At 42.4% G+C, this 23,792-nt stretch overlaps 1 protein-coding gene across 1 annotated transcript; it reads right to left on the bottom strand.

Moving 5' to 3' along the window:
* Positions 1-236: 236 nt before the first annotated feature.
* LOC105990894 (cytochrome P450 3A9-like) lies at positions 237-16,766 on the bottom strand. The gene is given in 12 exon segments (XM_013023408.1): positions 237-553; positions 2,728-2,890; positions 4,295-4,521; positions 5,999-6,126; positions 7,463-7,529; positions 9,119-9,246; positions 10,376-10,524; positions 11,543-11,631; positions 11,942-12,055; positions 12,507-12,803; positions 14,487-14,580; positions 16,689-16,766. Coding segments are annotated over 12 exon segments (1,623 nt in total). The 5' UTR covers positions 16,760-16,766; the 3' UTR covers positions 237-457.
* Positions 16,767-23,792: the final 7,026 nt, after the last annotated feature.

The following is a 23,792-nucleotide window of genomic DNA, read 5'->3' as shown; positions in this document are numbered from 1 at the left end:
AAAAGCCCACACAGGAGGGAGGGAATGAGAGGGAAAGAGGGAATAGCTGACACCAAACAAAAGGAAAGAATCGTACATAGCACCCAATTTGGAAGAAGTAGTTTATTGTCACAGTTTATGGAATTAATGAAGTTTATAGACCATGATCATGACAAGTTGCTTTGTGAAGTTCAAATGTGTTTGTGACTTTAAGTATCACTATCCTACAGTACTGTGATATTTGCAAAATTTATGTCATCAGTTAATCTCAACAAAACATTATGTAATTAAAAAAAAAGCCCACATAGCCATTGAACAAGCTTGAAAATGTCCAGAATTGCTAATCAGGAATTCACTGCAGAACACCATGCCTGGTTACATTTCTGAGGGACTGTTTCCCCCATACAATCAACTGATTTTCTAGTGCTCTTGGAAACAATGTCTTTGGAGAACACAGCAGAAAAATCTTTGCAGAAAATCATGCTCCACTTACGGTCCCATCTCTTGACACAATCTTTAGGACAATGGGTTTTTCTGGTTGAAGAATTCCTGGATCACTTAATTTCAGAGGAATCTGCAACAGTGAAAGAAGTGTAATGAGAAAACAATCAGCTATGCACTTCCAATTATAGCAGCAAAGAAAAAAGATAAAGGTAATAATGATTGACAACTAGTTTTGACATTGCCTGTCTTGAATTCTTTCTACTCATTCATTAAGCTCTGTCAAGACTGGGGTCGGAAAAGTATTCTTTCATCTGTTCACTGGGGAAAATATAGGTATTTATGTTATGTTACTTTACTGATATAATTTTAAGAAAAAAAGAATGAGTTTAAAAAATTGAACCATCCAGATAATGGTGGCTCATGCCTGTAATCCTAGCTACTCAAGAGGCTAAGATCTGAGGATCACAGTTCAAAGTCAGCTCAGGCAGGAAAGTTTGTGAGGCTCTTAATTTCACTTAACAACCCTAAAGCTGGGTATGGATCTGTGGCTCAAGTGGTAGAGCACTATCCTTGAGGGGAAAAGCTCAAGGATAGCACCCAGGTCCTGAGTTCAAGTCCCAGGACTGGCAAAAAAACCTACAAAATTTAAACCAGATTCTTAGCCATTAAGGCAAGATATTTTTGAAAACTCATAAAAAGTTTCATTTTGGATTTGTTGGATCTGAGAAAGTAGTATACATTTCAATTTCAGAAACAGTCTTCAAATTCTAAATAATCCAGTCATTCTTCCATTTGAGCCAATGCAGTTTAATGACGAGAGAGACTTCAAGAAGGACTTGCTTGTTTGCTTACTTTCTCTCTTCCTTCTTTTCTTTTTCCTTCCTTCTTTCCTTCCTATTGAAGAGGGGGGTGGGTATCTTGGGGTTTGAACTGAAGGCTTCAGCACTGTCACTGCACTTTTTGTCCAAGGCTAGCACTCAACCACTTGTGCCACAACTCTACTTCAAGCTTTTCAGTAGTTAGGTCTATGAGATATGGGTCTCATGGACTTTCCTGACTTGCTGGCTTTTAACCATGCCCCTCAGATCTCCAAATCCTGAATGGCTGGGATTACAGGCATGAGCAGCTGGTACCTGCTTTTCTTCCTTCTTCCTTCCCTCCTTCCCTTTCTTTTTACTTTTCTATCATGTTCTTTTGATATACCAGTGTGGTGGGAAATGGGGAATTTCTGAGTACTGCACTAAGTACTCCATACTGTGAGTAGGTTTTCAGTAGTGGAGGGGTGGCCTGCCTATCCTAGAACAGGGAAGACAAGCATGTCATTATGAAAGTGAACACTCTCCAATCTGGAAAAGAGATGCTCTGGGGACCTATAGAGCATCTGTCCCATTTCATGTATATTGTGGCCCCCTTTTTCTTAAGGTTAAGTTACTGGGTTGCACACTTAATAGGAAATTGACACAGCTACCCCAAAGCCATACAAGAAGCAGAAACTATCTATCTATCTATCTATCTATCTATCTATCTATCTATCTATCTATCTATCTACCAATCATCTATCTATCAATTATCTATCTCTCTATCTATGTTCCCTCTCTTTGGCAGGAATCACACTATCATGCAAGAGCAAAAATTTAAATTTGTGAGCCTTGGAAATAAGCCTCTATCCTTCAGGAAACAGCTGTAAATCTTTGTCAGAAAAGAATCCTGTCAAATATCATAATGACAAGATCATCATGTATAATGATCATATGCCATGCTTTCTAATTCCAATTGACAGGAAGTTCAAATGCACTCAGGTCCAAGATCCTCAGCAGAGCCAGGGCATGCTAATTTGCCTGTGTGGACACAAGCTTTCTACTTTGATTTTGCCAAATAAATTACCTAATTCCCAAATTGGGGAATCCAAGAAATGGAACAAAAACAACAAAGATTCTTTTGGTTCATCAAATATTGACAGATGAACAAATATATACTTGTATGACAATAGGCTTCTCAATTTAAAAAAATAGGCAAACCCCCAAATCTCCCATAAAGCCAGGCATCCTCAGCTCATGTGGATAATCCTAGCTACTCAGGAAGCTGATATCACACTTTCAAGTTTGTCCAGGATAGAAAAAGTCCCTAAGACTCTTTTCTCCAATTAACCAGCAAAATGCTGGAAAGTGGAGGTGTAGCTCAAGTGGTACAGCACCAGCCTTGAGCAAACAACACAGTGAAGACTGTGAAGCCCTGAGTTCAAGCCCCAGTATTCAGTCCTGAACAAATGTCATGAAGTATTATTTACCTAGGAAGTATACTGACCTGGGTCTCCTTACAAGGTTGGAAGGAGAAATTCTGCATGAGTCTGACAAGAGCAAGTTTGATGTTCATGAGAGCAAACCTCATGCCGATGCAGTTTCTGGGCCCAACTCCAAAGGGCATGTAGATGTAAGGATTGATGCTTTCCTTGTTCTTCTTGCTGAACCTGAAGCAACAAAAGTGGGGAAAACATGAACATCTCAAGAACCCAGCTATTTGTGGCTGAACTTCAGACATCCCTAACCAGTACTAGATAGTACTGGTCAAGGAAATCCTGCTATGGTTTGTTCTCTTTCTCTGTTTCTTTATTTTTGTGGATTGTAGAGCTTAAACTCAGTACCTGGGCACTATCTCAGAACCCTTCAGCTCAAGTGCTCTACCACTTGAGCCACAGCACCACTTCTGGTTTTCTGGTAGTTTATTGGAGGTAAGAGTCTCACAGACTTTCCTGCCGGGGCTGGCTTTGAACCATGATCCTCAGATCTCAGCTTCCTCAGTACCCAGGATTACAGGTGTAAGCTACCGGTGCCCAGCTTGTTTCATATGTTTCAAAGGGTTTTGAGTCACAAGTGACTAAAATACAGGTGTAAATTACAGTCCTCTGTAATTACAGAGTGATCAATCAATCAATAATTCAGTCTGTCAGTCCTCTATCCATCCATGTACCTTTCTCTCTCTCTCTCTCTTCACACACACACACACACACACACACACACACACACACACACACACACATATGTTTATATAGTATATTAACACAGGATGGTGAAGACTTTACACTTTACTAAGTAAGCAGTTCTTTAAAAGTAAAATCCAGCTGGGAGCTGGAGAATCATGTCTGTCATCCTAGCCATTCAGGAGCTTGAGATCAGAGAAACTCATTTCAAAGCCAGGACTGGCAGGAAAAGAGATTTTTTTTTTGTCCGGTTGTGGGGCCTGAACTCTGGGCCTGGGCACTGTCCCTCAGCTCTTCAGCTCAAGGCTAGTGCTCTACCACTTGAGCCATAGCCCCACTTCCGGCTTTTTTCTTTTTGCTTATGTGGTGCTGAGGAATTGAACTCAGGGCCTCAGGCATGCAAGGCAAGCACTCTACCACTGAGCCACCTTCCCAGCCCGGAAAAGAGATTCTTATCTTCAATTAACCACCAGAAAACCAGAAGTCATTCCATGACTCAAAGTGGTAGAGTACTAGCCTTGAGCACAAAAGAGCTCTGGAACAGAACCCACGTCCTCAGTTCAAGCCCTATGACAGATAAACAAAAACAACAAAACAGAAAAATAAAACCCCTACAATTACATGCATAGAAGTATGCTCCTGGATATATATCCATAGATGTGACATCATTAACAAATGATTATTTCTAGACTTAAGAATTTGTATCCCTTTTTTCTGGTCCACTTTTACAATTTTGTCCAAATTTGTCATGCTTGTAATATTAAAAAATTGCTGAAGATCAAGACATTTGTGCAAATCATTGAGCAAGAACACTATGCCTTCTATGTTAAGGGGCCACGCAGATGCTGGAAGTGACCATGTCAAGGAAGGCATCTTTCCTCCTGGCCCGCTTACCTCTCAGGGTGGAATTCCTCAGGCTCTGGCCAGTACTTGGCGTCCCGTTGAAGAGCGTAGGTTGGTACCATCACCACGGTGTTTTGGGGAATAACCACTCCATTGATTTCCACATCTGCCTTTCAGACCCTCTCAAGTCGGCCAGCAATGGGGTACAGCCTGAGAACCTCATTCACCACCATGTCCACATACTCCATCTCCATCACGGCATCATAGGTGGCAGGTGCCTAACAAGTTTGGGATGTAGTCTGAACTCAATCAATGAAATTCTGCCAGTGTTGTTAGGAGCTTTGAAGAATAATTCTTGTTGGTAAAGAACCTTAACTTTCACAAGGTGTTTAACTAATAATTATGTCCTAGGATCTGTTTGATGGTCCATGGAAAAACACAAATAGGAGGGATGGCTATGCTAGTCAATCCCCTGGGGCCTAAGCTCATTGTTGGTGCCCTGTACTGCTTTTCTTTCTCCTGTGAGGGAATGTGACCAATAGCTGAAGACAATGACCCTCCAGTCAAATACACCAAAGTCAGTGTTACAGCTCACCAGAGAGAGAACAGAGGTATGGTCTTTAGAAAAGAGAATTCCTGTTCTATTAAGTTAAATAGACTGTGTGGCCACTTTTGTGATTATATAACATACATGAATACATTATAGTGCATATATATTATATATATATATAATATCATATTTCATATGCAATTCTATAACTAATCAAGGGAGAAACTAGTCCTTTTTATAATTGGAAAATAATTATATGGTATAAAAGAAAAGGAGGGATACTACCAGTAAACATCCTTTCAGTTCTAGTAAAAATTCTAAAGAGGATACAAATGCACAGACTCAGCCCCATCCTCAGTTGCTGAACCAGACCATTTGTTGTTCCTTTAAAGCTTGACTGCAGGCTCAGAAGAGGAGGCCCTGTACCCTACTGACTGCCAGTCCAGCTGCCCACAGAATCTCACTGTTGTCAAAGATGTGAGCACAGAATGACAATGTGTGGCTGCCACTCTGTGCTCTAATGAAGATCAGCTTAGATGCCAGATGCCCGGGGTCATAGCTTAGCTTCCTCAATTCTAACTCTGACCCAGGAGACTGAGTCTTGAGTCACCCTGTGCAGCCTAGCCAAGTCCATCCTGGTATGAGCACAGCATGTCTAGCACCTATCAGCACCTAAATACTTAGTTCATATGTGCTTATACTTCTCTGCCATTGAGAATTTTGCCTTTTTGGGTGGGCACTAGTACTTAAACTCTGGGCCTGGGCACCAGACCTTGCCCAAGGCTAGTGCTCTACCATGTGAGACACAGCTCCACTTCCAGATTTTTGTGGTTAATTGGAGATAAAATCTCACCGACTTTCCTGACTGAGCTGGCCTTGAACTGTGATCCTCACATCTGAGCTTCCTAAGTAGCTAGGATTACAGGCATGAACCACCTGTGCTTGCTGTAGCCATGTTATTTTTAATAACAGATCATGGATTCAGTTGGAAAAAATGAGCTTTTTACAACAATCATACTTCTTTGAGTAGCACTTAATACCTTTATTTCCCTCACCTTTTAATATTCTCTTCAAATTCTTCCCAAAATATTTGAAGAAGCCTTCTGTGCTTACAACCTTGTACAGAATTCCTCACCAGAAGTGATAAGGAGACATTCTTGTAATGCCTCATCAGTTCCCGCCCTCCCCAGGTGCCTTGCCCTCACCTTATTGGGTAAAGTCCTGTCAACTTCCTCTTGCAGCTTCTTTTGGACATCAGGGTGAAGGGCCAATAGATACATAGCAAAAGAAAGAGTGAGGCTGGTGGTCTCATAGCCAGCGAAAATAAAGATAATTGAAATAAACATACATTTTAGGTCAATGAAGTCAGTACACAATGCCAAAATCATGGTTTATAAGACCACTAATACCTAAGGATAAGACATAGAAAAGCAAGGTAATGTCACCTAGTCACCACATGGGACAAGAGCTAAAGAGACTAAGTTCTACACTACCATTGCCCATCTTGTCTGTGTTCTCCATTTGTGCCACTTAGAGCTGGGTCATTTAAGAGACCATATTCTATTTAACAGGTGCTACCAGAGCAGTGTGACCCCATCTGTCTGATTGGGGGACATTGCATACACATATAGAAACAGCAAGACAAAACCCCTTTATACAACTACTTAATAACAATAGAAAGAAAAGAACATGGAGGGATCTTTTCCATTGAAACATATTCGAAGGATCTAAGGGAACCATAGGATCTAAGGGTGGAAAAATCAATAGGTGGCCAGGTTCAAATGGTGCATTCCTGTAATCCTTGCTACTCAGGAGACTGAGATTTGAGGATTGAAATTCAAAGCCAGTTTAGGCAGAAAAGCCCCAAGACTCTCATCTCTAATAAATCACTAAATGCCAGAAGTAGGGCTGTGGTTCAAGTGGATGAATGCCAGTCTTAAGCAAAAAATCTAAAGGATAGTTTCCAGGCCCTGAGTTCAAGCTGCAGGATTAGACAAAAAAAAAAAAGAACAAAAGAAAAGAAATCACTATAATCAATTTGGATGTTAAGAGGTTATTCATATGTAGTCCAGGAGTATCTTTTTACATTTAGCTCAATTTGTCTATGAAGCTACAATTTCTCTAAAATACCATGTACTTAAAAATATGGAGAAGAAGAAAAAACTCATGAGCTCACATGAAAGGGTTTTCAGTGAACAAACATGAGAGAACTTGAATATGAAAATAATAATGATAGGAAGAGAATAAGTGTGTGTGTGTGTGTGTGTCTGTGTCTGTGTCTATGTGATTTCTAGGGCTTGAAATCAGGGCCTGAGCTCTGTCCCTGATCCTTTTAGCACAGGCTAATATTCCACCACTTCAGTCACTGTTACACTTGTGGTTTTTCAGTGGTTTATTTGAGATCGGAGTCTCTTTTCTACCTGGGCTGTCTTTGAATCATGATCATCGGATTTCCCCTTCTTGAGTAGCTAGGATGACAGGCATGAGCCACTGGCACCTGGCTGTAAATGTAATATATAAGACCATGGTAATGAGAATGCAATTCCTTTTGGCTGCCATATATAAAAGCAGAGTGTGGATCTTTCTGAAATTCTGCAGAAATATGCCTCTATGTGGAAAACTGACTTCACATTTTCCTCGTGAGTAGACCCCAAAAGATTCACTGTTACCTTTGTGGGACTCCATGTCTTTGGAATTCTGGGAGTTAATCATCAGCTGCAGTAAATCCACTCGATGCTGGAAAGAAGACAGACAGATTTCAAAGGCAGAACATCACCCATGAAATGAGAAGTAAATCAGAAGCACAGAGCTTAGCCTCCCTCTGTGAATATACCCCATGGAACTCCACACATCTTTCTTTTTTATTTATTTTTCTTTCTTATTTGTCAGTCATGCGGCTTGAACTCAGGGCCTGGGCACTGTCCCTGAGCTTTTTTGTTCAAGGCTGCCACTCTGCCACTTTGAACCACAGTATCACCTCCGGGTTTCTGATGGTTAATTGGAAATAAGTCTCATGGCCTTTTCTGGCAAGGCTGGCTTTGTACTATGATCCTTAGATGTGATCTCTGCCTCATGAGTAGCAAGGATTACAGGTGTGAACAGCCAATGCCTGGCTGAAGATTGCCTGAATCACCATAGAACACGAATAGCTATTTAATATTTTGGTTGGATCAGGATCTTTTCCTAAAAGAAAGCCAGCTGTCCTGACCAACAGCTTTTGGTCTTTGCTCTCCCCAGCTCTGACATTCTCTGACTTATAAGAGCAAACTGTTGGTCCAGGCAGGATGTGGCTTCTTCTCCCATCACATCTGTTTGCTCACAAAACAACACCAGGACTTCAGTCTTTTTTCAGACTTCCTTTGTTGTTGTTGTTGTTGATCATGGGGCTCTGGGCTAGGGCACTGTTTGTGAGCTTTTCAGCTCAAGGCTAGTGCTCTACCACTTGAGCCACAGCGCTACTTCCAGTTTTCTGGTGACTAATTATAGATAAAGTCTCATGGACTTTCCTGCTCAGGCTGGCTTTGAACCACGATCCTTAGATCTCAACCTCCTGAGTAGCTAAGATTACAGGTATGAGCCACCAGAGCCTGGCTGTGCACATTCTTCTTAATGTAGAGTCCACAGATTCATCTCTTTAGAGTAAGCATCTGGAAACACATCACCATTCTGGAATGTTACAGATTTTTCAATGACACTTGGAGGAACCCAGTACTGTCTTTCTGCCCTACAGACATCCTTGTTCTGATGTCTAAGCTGTAGGAATCAGATATTCAGACAAGCCTTCAGGGGCTCAAATTTAAACTAGACACACTTCAGTAGATGGCCTATAGCTGAGTGAAGCTTGGAAATAAAATAATCACGTGTGTGTGTGTGTGTGTGCGCGCGCGCGCATGCGCACGCGTATACTAGGACTTGAACTCAAAACCTGGTTTCTTTCCCTCTACTTGTTTGCTCAAGGCTAACACTGTACCACTTGAGCCACTTCTGGCTAACTAGAGAGAAGAGGCTCACTGACTTTCCGGCCCAAGCTGGCCTCACACCATGATCTTCAAATCTGATCTCAGCCTCCTGAGTAGCAAGGATTACAGGCATGAGCCACTGGTGCCTAGCATTTATCTTTCAATTTTAAATTCTTTCTTTCACATATATTTTATGCCTCCATTCCCAACCACTAAATTCTTCATTCTCCCTTCCAATCTAAAAATTCTTGATCTCAACCTAGAGTTCTCTATCTAATTTTAGAAAAGGACAAACAGTTATATAAAACATACATCTAGAGCCAAATAACCTTTGAACATCCTTAAGTAACCATCAGCAGCTTTTACCTTTGCTTTGTCCTTGAGGCGACTTTCTTTCAGCCTTTCTACAGAAGTTCTTAGGAAATCTGTAACATCCTTTGGAAACGCGCTGATATTTAATGCCTCATAAACAGGGGTAAGGAATGGAAATAGTACTACAGCAGAAAACAAGAAATAGAAACATGGTGAAAATACAAAATGTGCTGTCTACACCATTGAATATTATTCAGCCATATAATGAAATAAGGTACTAATACATGCCTCAAGATGGATGAAACTTGAAAGCATAATACAGAAGCCAGACACAGTTATAGACAGTGAGAAAATAGTTTAGTGATCATTCAGGCCTGAGAGAAGTAGGAAAGTACAAGCTAAAAAGTACAGGGCTCCTTCCTTCTTTCTTTTCTTTCTTCCTTCCCTCTCTTTTTCTCTCTCTTTCTTTCATCAGCACCTAGACACTCTCTCTCTTGTTTGTTTTTTTGTCTCAAGGCAGGTGCCCTAGCACTTGTGTCATAGCTCCAATTGGAAATCAGGGATTCAGATTTTCCTGCCTCAGGCAGGCTTCAAACCACGATTCTCAAATCTCAGACTCCTGAGTAGCTAGGGCTATAGGTATGAGCCACTGCCAGGAAGCAGCTACAGGGTTTCTTTTTTTGCCAGTCCTGGGGCTTGAACTCAGGGCCTGGGCACTGTCCCTGAGCCTCTTTGTGCTCAAGGCTAGCACTCTACTTCTTGAGCTACAGCCCAACTTTTGGCTTTTTCTGTTTATGTGGTACTGAGGAATCGAACCCAGGGCTTCATGCATGCTAGGCAAGCACTCTACCACTAATCCACATTCCCAGCCCAGTACAGGGTTTCTGGTGAAAAAAATGTTCTGCAATTAACAGTGGTAATGGCCACATATATCTTTATATGCAGTGAAAAAAATCATTGAATTATACAGCTTAATGAAATACTTATATGTATGAATGAATGAATTATACCTCAATGAACTAGGGTTTGGCTTTTTTTGAGTCATGGGGCTTGAACTCTGGGCCTGGGCACTGTCCCTCAGCTCTTCAGCTCAAGGCCAGCACTCTACCACTTGAGCCACAGTGCCACTTCCAGTTTTCTGAGTGGTTTGTTGGAGATAAGAGTCTCATAGACTTTCCTGCCCAGGCTGGCTTGGAACCACGATCCTCAGATCTCAGCCTTCTGAATAGCTAGGATTACAGGCCTGAACCACTGGTGCCCAGCTTCGAACTAGGTTTTTTTTTTAACAGAGAGAGCGAGAGATCCACGAACATACTGAGAAAAGCAATGGATTAAAGAAATCAGCTTTTAAAAGCCTCTTCACTTTTTCCACAAAGATGTCCTGTGGGTTGTTGAGAGAATCGATGTTTACCCCAAATGATGTCCCTGTGATCACGTCTAAGCTGTAGGCCCCAAAGATGCTGAAGAAGAGAAAGACACAGGACAATTAAAACTTGCACTTCTTTTTCCCCTTTTTCCTTTCTGCTACATGGGCAGCAAAAAGTGGGAGTGAATTCCTGTGTCAGGCAAGAGATTAGGAAACTGTTCTCTGTCAGAACTGCTTGAGGGGCCATCAGAAGGATCCAGCATCCTCCACCCCCACCCCAAGGTCTTTACCAGGAGCCAATGGTTCCACAACCCTGGTGCAAGGGTTGACAGGAAAATTGGTTGGGTCAGACTCAAGGAACTCAGACTCAGAAAACAGACAGACAGACAGACACACACACACCAGACAAATGACAGCAGTAGAAATGCTATGTACTATAATAGCTTGCAGCAGATACTGATGGATTGTAACAGGTAATAGACTGGGCAGGCCAAGGGTGGAGTAATTTATACACACACACTCTCTCTCTTTCTCCTTCCCTCCTCTCTCTCTTCTTCTCTCTCTCTCCCTCTCTCCCTCCCTCGCTCCGTCCCTCCTCCTCTCTCTCCTTCTCTCTTTTTCCCTCTCTCCTTTCCTTTCTCCTTCCCTCCCTCCCTCCTTCTCTCTCCCCTTCTCTCCCTTTCCCCTTCTCTCCCTTTCTCCCTCTCTCTCTCTCCTTCCTCTCTCCTCAGATCTCAGACTCCTGAGAAGCTAGGGCTATAGGTATGAGCCACTGCCAGGAAACAGCTACAGGGTTTCTTTTTTTGCCAGTCCTGGGGCTTGAACTCTCTCTCTCTCTCTCTCTCTCTCTCTCTCTCTCTCTCTCTCTCTCTCTCTCTGTTGGTCCTGGGGCTTGAACTCTAGGCCTGGGCTGTCCCTGAGCTTCTTTTACTCAAGCTTTCTACCACTTGAGCCACAACTCCATTTCCAGCTTTCCTGAGGGTAGTTTGTTGGAAGTAAGAGATACACAGACTTTTCTGCCTGGGCTGACATAAAACCGTGACCATCAAATCTCAGTCTCCTGAGTAGCTAGGATTACAGGCATACATCACCAGTGCTTAGCAAGTACTCACTCTCTCAACGCTACAGGTTTGCCTTTCTCTGCTTGTGGTCTCAGGTTTTTCACCAATCCATCAGAAAACTCACGAATGATGGGGAACATCTAGGCACAAAACAAGAGAAGTTAAAAGAGAAGACTTATATCCCAGAGTCCATGACACCCCCCCCTCCTCAAAAGATGGAAATGACATTCCATTTATGAGAATTCATGGAATTCTGGAGGACGTCCTCTTGGTAAAGCCCTTTGATCTGCCTGTCTGCCTGTCCCCTGATTCATTCTGGAATTTTTTTAATCCAGGGCTGAGGACCGAACCCAGGGCCTTGCGCACGCTGGGCGGGCGCCCTTCCGCTGGGCTAAACCCCCAGCCCCTCATTCTGGAATTTTCCAGCACCACGTTCTCAGGTTTGATTACCTCCTTCAGTTTCCCACTGGTGAAGGTGGGGGAACGCAATGTTCTTATTCTCTTCCAATCTTCGTCCACAGAAATGGAGATGGATTTTTTCATAAAACCTGTTGGGCCAAAAGGCTAGACGCCAAAGAAAAACAGATTTTTGCTCTATGTCAATTGAAGATCTTGAATAGTTGTATAAAATTGGTGAATTGGCAGCATTTAAAGAAATTTCCACTGTCTACGTGAACAGTCGGTCCTCTGTAAGAAACTCAACGTATATTTATCCCAAATGTCTAGGTCCATGTGAGGCCCCCAGCCACCTCATATGATTTCAGGATCTCATATTCTAGACACTTCTCTATCAACATTTATCTATTGTCTTCTTTATAATTATCTTATAAACAGAAGGGTTTTAATCCAACATGTTGATTCATGAACACAATGTATCTTGATCAATATCACGCCTTTCAACATTCTTCCCCCGCCCATTTCCACAGAGCTTATAATTCTTTCATAATAAAAACAGGGAAAATATCTATTTTGTTGATAAATAAATATTACAACGTGTTTTTTAATGGATGCCTACCCGGCGGTTTGTGAAGGTAGAGTAGCATTCTTTCACCAGCACTGTTTTGATCATATCTGGATCTGTAATCGCCAGCAAGGGCTGCCGACCATCGTACAACCTGTGTGTGTACCAAACACAGCTGTGTGAAAAACCTAACCTGCCAGGCTCTGCACCTTGAGCCAGAACAAAGAAATCCAGACCGTGATCATACTCCAAGCTCCTCAACATATGCCAATAATAGCTAGGGATTTTGAACACAGATGGCACAGGGGTCCACAGAATGAAGGCCAATATACTGAGGTACAGAGGAGACACCTAAAGACAAAACAGATCTTCCAAGAGCTCATGATCATTGGGACATTTGGATAAGTTCAGCCAGTGCATACATGACTTTTATCCATGCCAGTCACCACGGCTTTTAGTATGTTAAAAATATTAAACATATCTGACACTGGTGTCTCACATCTGTAATACTGGTTACTCAGGAGGCTGAGATCTGAGGATCATGGTTTGAAGCCAATCTGAGAAGGAAACTATGAGACTTTTATCTCCAAATAACTACCAAAAAAGCCAGAAGTGCAGCTGTGGCTCAAGTGGACAAGTGCTAGCTTTGAGCAGAATAAGGCTCAGGGACAGTGACCAGGCCCTGAATTCAAGCTCCAGGACTGTCACAACATGTACATACACAAATTTTGGTGACAGGTGAGCTCTTCATAAGGAAAAGCCTCCACAGAATTCATAATTCATCAGTGAGGCTCAAGACACTCTGGGCTGATAGAGTCCCAACAGAATGGATTATCTCATCTTCACCAATCTACCCCATGGAAGTTTCCAGAATACTTACCCCCAAAGTTTTCCATATTTTTTCATAACATTCTACATCAAAAGCTACAATGCCCTGAGAAGAGAAATAAAGATAAATGTTACATGTGTAAGACCTCGTCCAAATACATTCCCCTTGATCACGTTCTAGAACAAGTTTGTATATGCAGTATGTCACTTTGAAGTGGCTTTCATCCAAGCATTCCCGGGGAGGAGGGAGAGCCTGGGCTGGCTTCAAACTGCAATTCCCAGGTCATTGGCTGTCTAGGAACTAAGATGATATATTTAAGCACAGTACCCAGCAGACATGTCCAATCTTTTATCTTTTATCTCCTCATGCAACTTGTTTTTTGTTTACCAAATGAGGTTCCTGGAGGTGGGATGTTCAAGTCACCTCTTCTGGCATAGGAAATTAATGTAAGACTCTGGCAGAAGTCAGAGTGCAAGTGAGGGCAAAGTGAACTTGCTCAATATGAAAAGATAAGAGTGATGCCACCTCTACCCATAGGGAACCATAATTAGAACACTTCCTCTGAGGTTTGATTCTGAAGGTAACAAAAACAAGAAAAAAGTCAAGAAAGAAATCATCCTGGTGGGAATTCTCAATTGTGGTATTTTAACTTTGCAAACAAAAGTCCCTAGAGCTATGAGGGACCCTTTCTGGAATTGGCACTGTTCTGGGAAAAAATCCTTTGTCTAACTATCAAGTTCTCAACATGAGTGCCAAGATACAGGAAATCTGAGTGGATCCACTCATGGCCAGTGGATAGTCAGGACAGCTGGACACAGAGCCCTGCAGTACACCTGGCCATACTCTAGGGGGCGCACACACACAGCTTCTGAAAGTCCGCACTTCCTCTCCACCAACAGCACTTAAAAAAAAAAAAAGTATTGCAATGTTACAGTACAGAGGGGTTACAGTTACATGAGTAAGGTAATGAGTACATTTCCTATCAAGCATTGTTACCCCTTCCTTTGTTTTCACCCTACCATCCCTTCCCTCCCCACCTCCCCAACTCCTCCCTCCCTGCCACCAAGTTGTAAAATTTGTTTTCAACATAGTGTCTTGTACATCTCATTGTTACAATGGGTCAACCCAACAGCACTTTTTATGAATGGAAAGAAGCCAGTCTTTGCAACCAGAAAAGCAAACTGTAGACCTCAAGCAACACTTACCTTACGATAACAAAGAAAAGTTCCCAAAAAGGGCAGAGGTTTTGGGCCAGGAATTCCCAACTTCTTAAAAACTCTATGTGGATAGGTCCCATATCTATAAATATTTTTAAAAATACAGATCATAAAGATGCACACACATGCAAGCACACACACACACACACACACACACACACACACACACACACACACTGTATACATATGGAGTGTAGTCAGTTACTAACTCAAGAAGTAGGACAGTCAAAATGGGATGCCAACATGTAGGCAATGATAACACAAGAAACTCAAATGGCAATGATTACCCTTGCTCTTCAGTTCCTTTCTTACAGCCTCTGGGAGAACTCCAAAAGTCACAAACATGAGCTAAAAGTAGCTGGAGTCTTTAGGCTCCCCAACCCACAATGGATAATTGGAAAAATCTACAATCTTGTTTTGAGTGATCTTGTGAGATTCAAACTAGAATTTTCCAAGTCTTTCATTTCCATGTGTCATTTGATGTGGACAGCCAAGCTTCATAAGTGGGGCTTGGAGCTCTGACCTTAAAGGAGAGAAATATTCTCTTGCTTCCTCCTAATTCCTACCTGGGTGTTGTTGATTTCATTATTGGCTCACCTTCTTCCTACTCACCTCCACAGAAAGACTAAGATAACCTGCTGGAGAGGAATATCAATATACAAGGAAGATTCCTGCTTATGGATGCTTATTACAGCTCTATAGACAATAGCCAAGCTGTAGAATCAACAAAGTGCACAATGACCAATGAACAGATAATCATATGCACACACACTATGGAGTATTACTGTGCTAAGTGGAAATCATTTGCAGGAAAATAGAACTGGAAAGCATCCTATTGAGTCAGATACGTCACGTTCCAAAAGCCAACTGTTGCATGCTATTGCTCATCTGTGAAATGATCATGATGATGATGGTTGTGATGATGATGATGATGGTAATGAAAATGACAGCAATTAAGAATGGGACATAAATAAAAATAGGTTTATCTGCAGAGATTTGTGGAATGGGGAGAGTGGGAAGGAAAGGACTAAAGAGTATTGAAAGATGTTACATCTGTGTTACACATGCTAGATTTTTATGAGTTTATGTGTGTATATACAAACATAACACAATGAGTGCAGTAATCACTGGTTCAAACAGATGGCGGGAGGAGAGAATGGAGGACAGAATGAAGGAAGTGAATGTGTTCAAAGTTTATTGCACCCATGTATGAAATTATCATAATAAAACCACTTGTATTACTAATGTATGCTCATTCAGAAATAAAAGTAAATGTAAACAGCCAACGAATTAAAAAATGTGCTTATGAGGTAAATATATATATGGTGGCTCATTTCTGTAATCATAGCTACCAAGAATGCTGAGATCTAAGGATTATGGTTTGAAGCCAGCCTAGGCAGGAAGTCTGTAAGACTGGTGTGTGTGTGTGTGTGTGTGTGTGTGTGTGTGTGTGTGTGTGCGCGTGCATGCACCTGAACTCAGGGGTAGGGCTTGAACTTGGGAGACTGGGTACTGTCCCTGAGCTCTTTCTGCTCAAGGCTGATGCTTTGAGCCACAGCACCACTTCCAATTTTGTAGTGGTTAATTGGAGGTAAGTCTCATAGCCTTTCCTGACCAGGCTGGCTTTGAACCATGATCCTCATATCTCAGCCTCCTGAGTAGCTAGGATTTCAAGTGTAAGCCACCAGCACCTGGCTGTGAGTCTCTTCAATTAACCACCAAAACATTCAGAAGTGGACCTGTGGTTCAAGTGGTAGAGTGTTATAGCCTTAAGCAAAAAAATCTCAGGGACAGCACCTAGGCCACAAGTTAAAGCCCCAAGTCCAGCACCAAAACAAACAATTGAGACCTTCTACCCCAAGTATCCTGAGGTCTCTTCAAGGGTGAGCAAGTTGTTCATATTCTGCTTCTGCTGAATTTGAGTCATTAATTCAGGTCCAAACATCAACTCAGAGATCATTTCCAAATGATGCCACTACCCACATGCACACAGAAATTTGAGAGTCCACGAAAGAGAAATATTTATTAAGTCTCTCCTGGGATCTCTACAGGATAATCTTTAAGTGTGTTGGTTAAATTGTCCCATTTGTTTTTCTCTTTAGATATTCCCAATCAACAGACCATAATAATCCTCACCCTGAATCCTAGGTTAGGGGTGGTGGGAGGAGCAGAGTCTAGACAGTTACTCACAGATAGAGGAGCACCAGGCTGGTAGCCAGGAGGACCCAGGTTTCTAGGGAAAAGTTAAGGATCAAGTCCATGGTCACTCTCGTCTGGTAATTCTCTCCTCTGATTTTTCCTTTCAGCTCTGGGTTGTGCTGGCTGCAGAGTGGACTCTGCTGAGCTCCCCTCAGTGCCCAGCTCTGATGAGGGAGCTGAGCCTCCTGCCGTTTATGGGCTGGGAGAGGAGGCAGGGCTGATGGCACAGACAGTAGAAAACTTACCTGTGCCCACCTACCTCACAGGTGTTGTGAGGCAGATATTCGGTCCTCATTTGGGCAGTGGACAAGGAATCATGGATGTGCATACTTTGAACTTTGACTTCACATTTTATAAACGTAGCAGTAAATAAATGCAATTACTGTTATCATTAGGGCGGAAGGTTTATGAGTTCACTCATCGAAAGTCAAGTGTAGGTATTAGGCTCCTCTAAGCTCTTATGTTTAAGGTCACTCAAAATACTTAAAACTGCACCCAAATAAATGATATCCACAGATGTTTATGAATGCAGTTTCTTCTGCTGACATGGTTTGCTTTTCAAAGAATGGGTCATTTTTCCACGGGTAAAAAGCAAGGCCCAGGAGCTGGGGTTGGAGGCATGGCTCATATGGTAGAGCACCAGCCAATGAGTGAAAGCATCAGATACTAAGTTCAAGTTCTGGTCTCAAACCAAAAATTAACAATGGAATAGGTTAGAAAGAGCAATGATTCTAGCTCTCACTCCTTGCCACAGCCGAGAATCCTGATGGGAGAGATGTCACAACTAGTTATATAAGAATAATACTGGCTCGTGACCTTTATTACCGATATGCTATATCTACTTAATCTGAGAAATGAAGGATCTGGTGACAGATAAGGCCTCAAAGTTACTAAAACACAAAAGAAATAGAAAACTAGCATATAAGACATTCACCTCCACATTCTCCATCAGAGCAGTAGACAAGGAATACATTACTACATTACTAACCCTACCATAGTTCAAACAATGAAACACTGCATTAATGGTTGCTATTGATGCTTATGGACTCACCCAAACCCCATACTTTTCCTATATATAACATTACTTTTTATCAGATGTGGGGCTTGAACTCAAGACCTGGGCACTGTTGCTAAGCTCTTTTGCTCAAGGCTACCACTACAACTTTGAGCCACAGTTCCACATCCAGTTTGCTAGTGGTCAGTTGGGGGGAGATAAGAATATCATGGAATTTCCTGCCGGAGCTGGCTTTGAACCACTATCATTAGGTCTCAGTCCTCTGAGTATGACCCACTAGTGCCCAGTATAACTTTTTTTAAGCTATAGAATCTCCATGTAACTAAAATTATACCATCTTCCTCCAAAACACTTATTTGGCTGCAATGCTTTAGTGATGAGAGCAATAATGACATTTTTGCGATTCTACCCACCTCCATGCCATGATCAAACTAGTTGAAATTTTATACCAACGAAGATGGGCTTGGCATTCCTTAAGACTAAAATAGGAAAGCTTAAAAACTAACAAACAGCTGGGAGCCATTGGCTCACGCCTGTAATCCTAGCTATTCAGGAGGCTGAGATCTGAGGATCATGGTTCAAAGCCAGCCTGGGCAGGAAAATCCTTGAGACTCTTATCTTCAATAAAATCACTAGAAACTTTGAAGTGGTGCTGAGTCTCAAGCAGTAGAGCACTCACCTTGAGCTGAAGAGCTGAGGGACAGCACCCAAGCCCAGAGTTCAAGCCCCACAACCAAAAAACAAAACAAAACAAAAACAAAAACCTAACGAACATTTTGCTATAGTTGAGATTTTTGCTCTATTGTTCATGAATTGAATTGAAAAATACCCAGGAAAAGAGTAAAATTTCTGCCCCATACTGGTGGCTCGTGCCTGTAATCATGGTTGCTTAGGAGGCGAGGTCTGATGACCCTGGTTCGAAGCCAGCCCTGGCAGGAAAGGCTATGAGACTCATCTCCAATTAACCACCAGAAAACTAGAAGTGGAGCTTGGCTCAAAGTGGTAGAGCAATAGCCCTGAGCAATAGAGCCCAAAGACAGTGCCCAGGCCCTGAGTGCAAGCCCCATGAATGACAAAATATACAGTAACAAATTAAATAAAGAAATATATAATTTTAAAATAAATGTTCTGTATCAAACAAATATATTCAGCACTATGCCTTAGCCAACACCAAAGGTCTTGCTCCACAGAAAGGATGATGAAAGGAGACAACTCCTGTGTGAATTTAATTATATATAAGATAAGGACTGGATTATGAAGAGCTGCACTGCACGTGTTCTAGAGTTTAGTGTTTGCCAGAAGAATGTTCTAATGGCATCTGTTCTCTCATTGGATCATATGCTCATTGAAGGCATTGTGTATTCATTTGTTTTTGGTCTGAGACTGGAACTGACTCATTCACTCACTGTCTAATGCTCTGCCAACTGAGCCATGCCCTCCAACCTCTGTATTGTATACTTTTAAAGATCCATTGTATACAGAGTACACAGATAAGAACAATCAGATAAAACTCTGGGTTTCAGATACACAGATGAGATCATTCCTATATATTCAAGTACAAATTAAACACGCAACTTACATGGACACTATTTCCTGTCCCTTTAATAAAAGGTTGAAGTTCGCTTTCAGATAACACACAAAAAATATTAGACTCAGCTGTCCTGGTTATTGGATTACTGATCCATGCTCGTGGCAGTGCAAAGGATTTGTGCTGGTCACTCAAACGGTCCTGCTCATAGGAAGCTTGTCATGATTTCCACTGAATGAATGAATTTCTTGATTAATACTGAATGAGTAAACTGTATCCACTGTGTGTGTGTATGTGTGCACTAATCTACATACTAGATTCACATTTCATGAGTCACAACTCCAATTGTGCCAGGAGAATGAAAATAAGGTGGTTTCATTTAGCTAGGTGCCCGTTCTTCACAGTCGTGTGAAACTTGATTTTTGCCAATTTTTAGGGCCCCATTTTGGTGGCTTTAAGAGGGAGAGACAGTTCTTATGAATTTCCTATTTGGGGGAGGCATGGAGAATGTCAAGCCCAGCCACGGCCTCTTAGTACTGGATGAGATTAAGACCCTTATTTTCCTCCTTGCTGTGGCATGTCGGTTTAGTTTTATGCCTACCATGTTCACACTATATACTTAGCACTAAACACAGGAAAGTCTGAATCCTTGACAGGGTAGAATCCTTTCACAGGGTAGAAAAACATTAACCAAATAAACATAATCAAATATAATAGCAGTTTTTGAAATTCGGGTGCACTATGTAGGCTGCTAGTGAGAATTTTCTTTGTAATTCCATTAAGAAAGCCATTTTCTCATCCTCTTAGCATTAAAGTTTAGGTGTATTAGCAATGTGAATTTTATTAATTCCATTCAAATGATTTCATACCAAACAAGTGTCTTCTCCTTAGAAGATAGGTGTCATATTAGACTACATAGATTTCCAGTTAATTTTTTCAGCTGCTTGAATTGTGTTTATTAGACACTAATGTGCTTTGCTCTGTTCTACACATCTTATGTGTCTCACCAACAACAAATCATATATCCTTTATAAAGCTTACTATTTGGTTAAAAAGACAATTTAGAGTCAGACTCTCAAGGACAGAAATGGCTACAGAGATTTGCCAAGTCGAATACTCCTGCAACCATTAATATTTACATAAGGGAGTAGTATGAGAAGAAAAAAATGAACATAGTTGATAAATCAAAAAAACTGATAGACGTGAATATGATGGCTCATGTTTTAATCCTAGCTGTTTGGGAGACAGAAGGAGGAAGACAACAACCTAAGCAAAAGTTACTAAGATCTGATCTTGAAAACAAGTTAGCCATGTGCCTGATAGCTGTAGTCCCAACTACTAAAGGAACTGGCAGTAGAAAGATCATGGTCCAAGGTGGGCCTTGGAAAAAGTATTATACCATACCTGAAAAACATGATAAAGTAAAAAGGGCTAGAGGTTAGGTTCAAGTGGAAGAGCACTTACTAGGCAAATGCCTGAGTTCAAACCCCAATACCATCAGAGAGACAGACAGACATACAAAAAGGCAGACACACAGACAGAGATATTGATAGAAGAGCTACAACCTAAAGAATGTCCAGACCTGAATATATACTGTAGGAAAAGAAAGAAGAGGCCAGTTCCAGGCAAAGAATGAGGAAAAAACTGATAGAAATGAATACAAGAAATTCTCAGGATAGTGGGAACAAAAAAAGAAGTCTGGTAGAGCAGAGAATACTTACTGGAGGGAGGATAGGAAATAAAACTGGCAGGAAGGGAGAGAAAAGGTGTGGAAATTCAACACACCATGCCATAGATTTTTAAATACACATTAAATTGACTGCCTAACTCTTTCAAACCTTGATCAACCTTGCCCTTCTGGGAAGTCCAAACTCAAAATAGTAACTTACAGTGTAGTGAATGGCTAAACCTAAAATGAGGGATTGTCTAAAATCAAGAAAGCCTAGGTCATTCCATGAGAAAGCACAAAACTCATTGAATCCAGTGTTATTTAACAACCCCAAGAAGGGTAATTGACATATTTATAAAACACAGATTTTTTTAAAAGAGAAATCTCCACTTTTCCCACTTTTCTCCCCAAACACACACAGGCGCGCGCACACACACACACACACACACACACACACACACACACACACACACACACACACACACATACACACACACCTTTTGAGGGGAAAAAACATTAAGGAACAAAATGAAAAAAATAAATATTGAACTGTAAATTGGGGGAAAAAACGTGATAAACTAAAAGAACAGCTTAGGTCTAAAGATGCCAATACATTCCTCATCATCCAAATTTGAAATGAAAACTCATTTACATATTTGGGTGCCAGCAGATAACCACAGCTACCCAGGAAGCTGAGATCCAGAGGATCATGGTTTGAAGCTAGCCTGGGCAGAACAAACACAAGTTTGTGAGACTCCATCTCCAACATAACTAGCAAAAGCCAGGCTGATCATGTTAAATGAAGTGAGCCAAGCATAGAGACAAATGGTGCATGTTGTCTCTCATATGTGGAAGCTGGACCTAACATACATGGGAACAAGGTAAACTGTACAGGACTCTAAGCATTCACACACAGTAAGACCAAAGGAGGATAGTCCTATGAGAGAAACACAAAGGTGCAATGCCTATGTGCCTCTGATCACATAAAATAATATTTATCAAAATGAACTCCAGGGCTGGGAATGTGGTTTAGTGGTAGAGTGCTTGGTTAGCATGAACCCTGGGTTCAATTCCTCAGTACCAGAAAAAGCCAGAAGTGGTGCTGCAGCTCAAGTGCTAGAGTGCTAGCCTTGAGCCAAAGAAGCTCAGAGACAGTGCCCAGACCCTGAGTTTAGCCCCAGGATGGGGGGTGGGGAGGGGGAAAGAACTCCAGGAAATGGGAAACAAGAGGTTTTTTTACTTTGTGACTATTTTTGTTTTCTTTCTGTCTTGTCTTCTTTGCTCATTTATCTTTGGGTGTGTAAGGGAAACACAGAAATGGAGGGACAGGTGAACAAGTGCAGCAGTGGTACTCACTGGACACCCAAGATGGGGACAGAACCGTAGGGAAACACCACAGCACTCTTCAACCAGAGATCGAGTTCCAATGCTTGGTTTCCCCAAGAGACCAAGAACAGCAAAAAGGCAAACACTCAGAGAAATACAGGAAGTGAAAAAAGAAAAGAAAAAACTTCATAATCTACACAAAGATGGAAAAGCCTGAAGACTCTTCCCCCACCCTTCACTGGTGGTGTGGCTCTGCGCCAAGTCACCAAAGCCCGCGGCCCGCAGCCAGTGGGGACCACAGAGCCACAGTGGTCCATAGCATGTCAATGCAGAAGACTCCCACAGACACAGACAGTGAAAACAAGAGAAACCACACACAAGGTACTGCCAGACCCGGAGATCCCACCACCACCCGGCCCAGCTCACCATCATCTCAATGGAACGCAGAACACAGGGGCGACCAGTAACCTACAAGACACAGAAACCTTGATCTGCCACAGCACCATTGGACTGCTCCCAACCAGTTACAGGATAAATGAAACCCCATAGGGGATGCCCCCCCCACCTCCATGAGAGACCAGCTCTGGGGGTAACCCCCAGAGACTGACCTGGATTCCTCCCCCTAGCACCCAGGTTACTGGTCCCACTAAAGTTGGGAAATGTGCAAGCGCCCCAGCAACTGGTGCAGCCCACCCAGCCCGCCAGGCTTGACCAAGAGCCCCCTGGGAGAGAGCTCAAATGTAGCTGGTCCCTGGCTGTAGCCAGGAACTGTGCCTGTGGGCCCCAGCAGCCAGCAGTGGAAGAAGTCTGACCTGTGTGTCCCAGGCGGGAGACCAGCAGCAACTCAGGTCCAGGAGTCCCTGGCTGAAGTCAGGAACCATGCCCGCAGGCCTCAGGAGAAGGAGCCCAACCTGTGTGTCCTGGCCTGGGGATCGGGCAGCTCAGGCCACCAGTACCTGGCTAAAGTCAGGAACTGCAAGTGGGTTCCAGCAACTGGTGGAATACATTGAGACCACCAGGTTTTGCCAAGAGCATGAACAGACTACGCTGCTGAGGCTGCTGGCCCTTGGCTGAAGTTTGGAACTGCCTGTGGGCTCCATTAGTGGCTGAACGAGCCCTACTTGTGTGTCCCAGGTGGGAGCCCAAGCTGTCTAAACCACCTGTCCCTGACTGAAGCCAGGAACTAAGCACACATCTCAGCAGAGGGTGGAGTGTGTCTACCTACCAGAATCTAACAAGAGTGAGCCCTGCGTGGAGCCCTAGCAGCTGGAGGCCGGCCCTTCCCCCAACAGAACTGAGAGGAGGCGCAGTCTTTCTCAACCAGCCCAGGGCTGAGAACAAGCTTCAACAATTGACCCAGGAACCAACCCAGAACCAAGCAAAAAAAAAAAAAAGAAGCCACCTATTGACCAAAACAGTCAGAATTTGTGATTCATCTCCAATAATCCCTGTATCCTCATGTGAAAATTACAACAAAAAATTACAAGATTCATCAACCACCAAGACAGCAAACCGTCCCCAAAGGCCAGCAGCCACCCAGGGAAGAACTCGAATAAA

Source organism: Dipodomys ordii, unplaced genomic scaffold (genome assembly GCF_000151885.1).
Source record: "Dipodomys ordii isolate 6190 unplaced genomic scaffold, Dord_2.0 Scaffold68, whole genome shotgun sequence".
Classification (NCBI taxonomy): Eukaryota; Metazoa; Chordata; class Mammalia; order Rodentia; family Heteromyidae; genus Dipodomys; species Dipodomys ordii.
The sequence above is the reverse complement of the archived record's forward strand: the minus strand, read 5'-3'. Positions and strand labels throughout refer to the sequence as shown.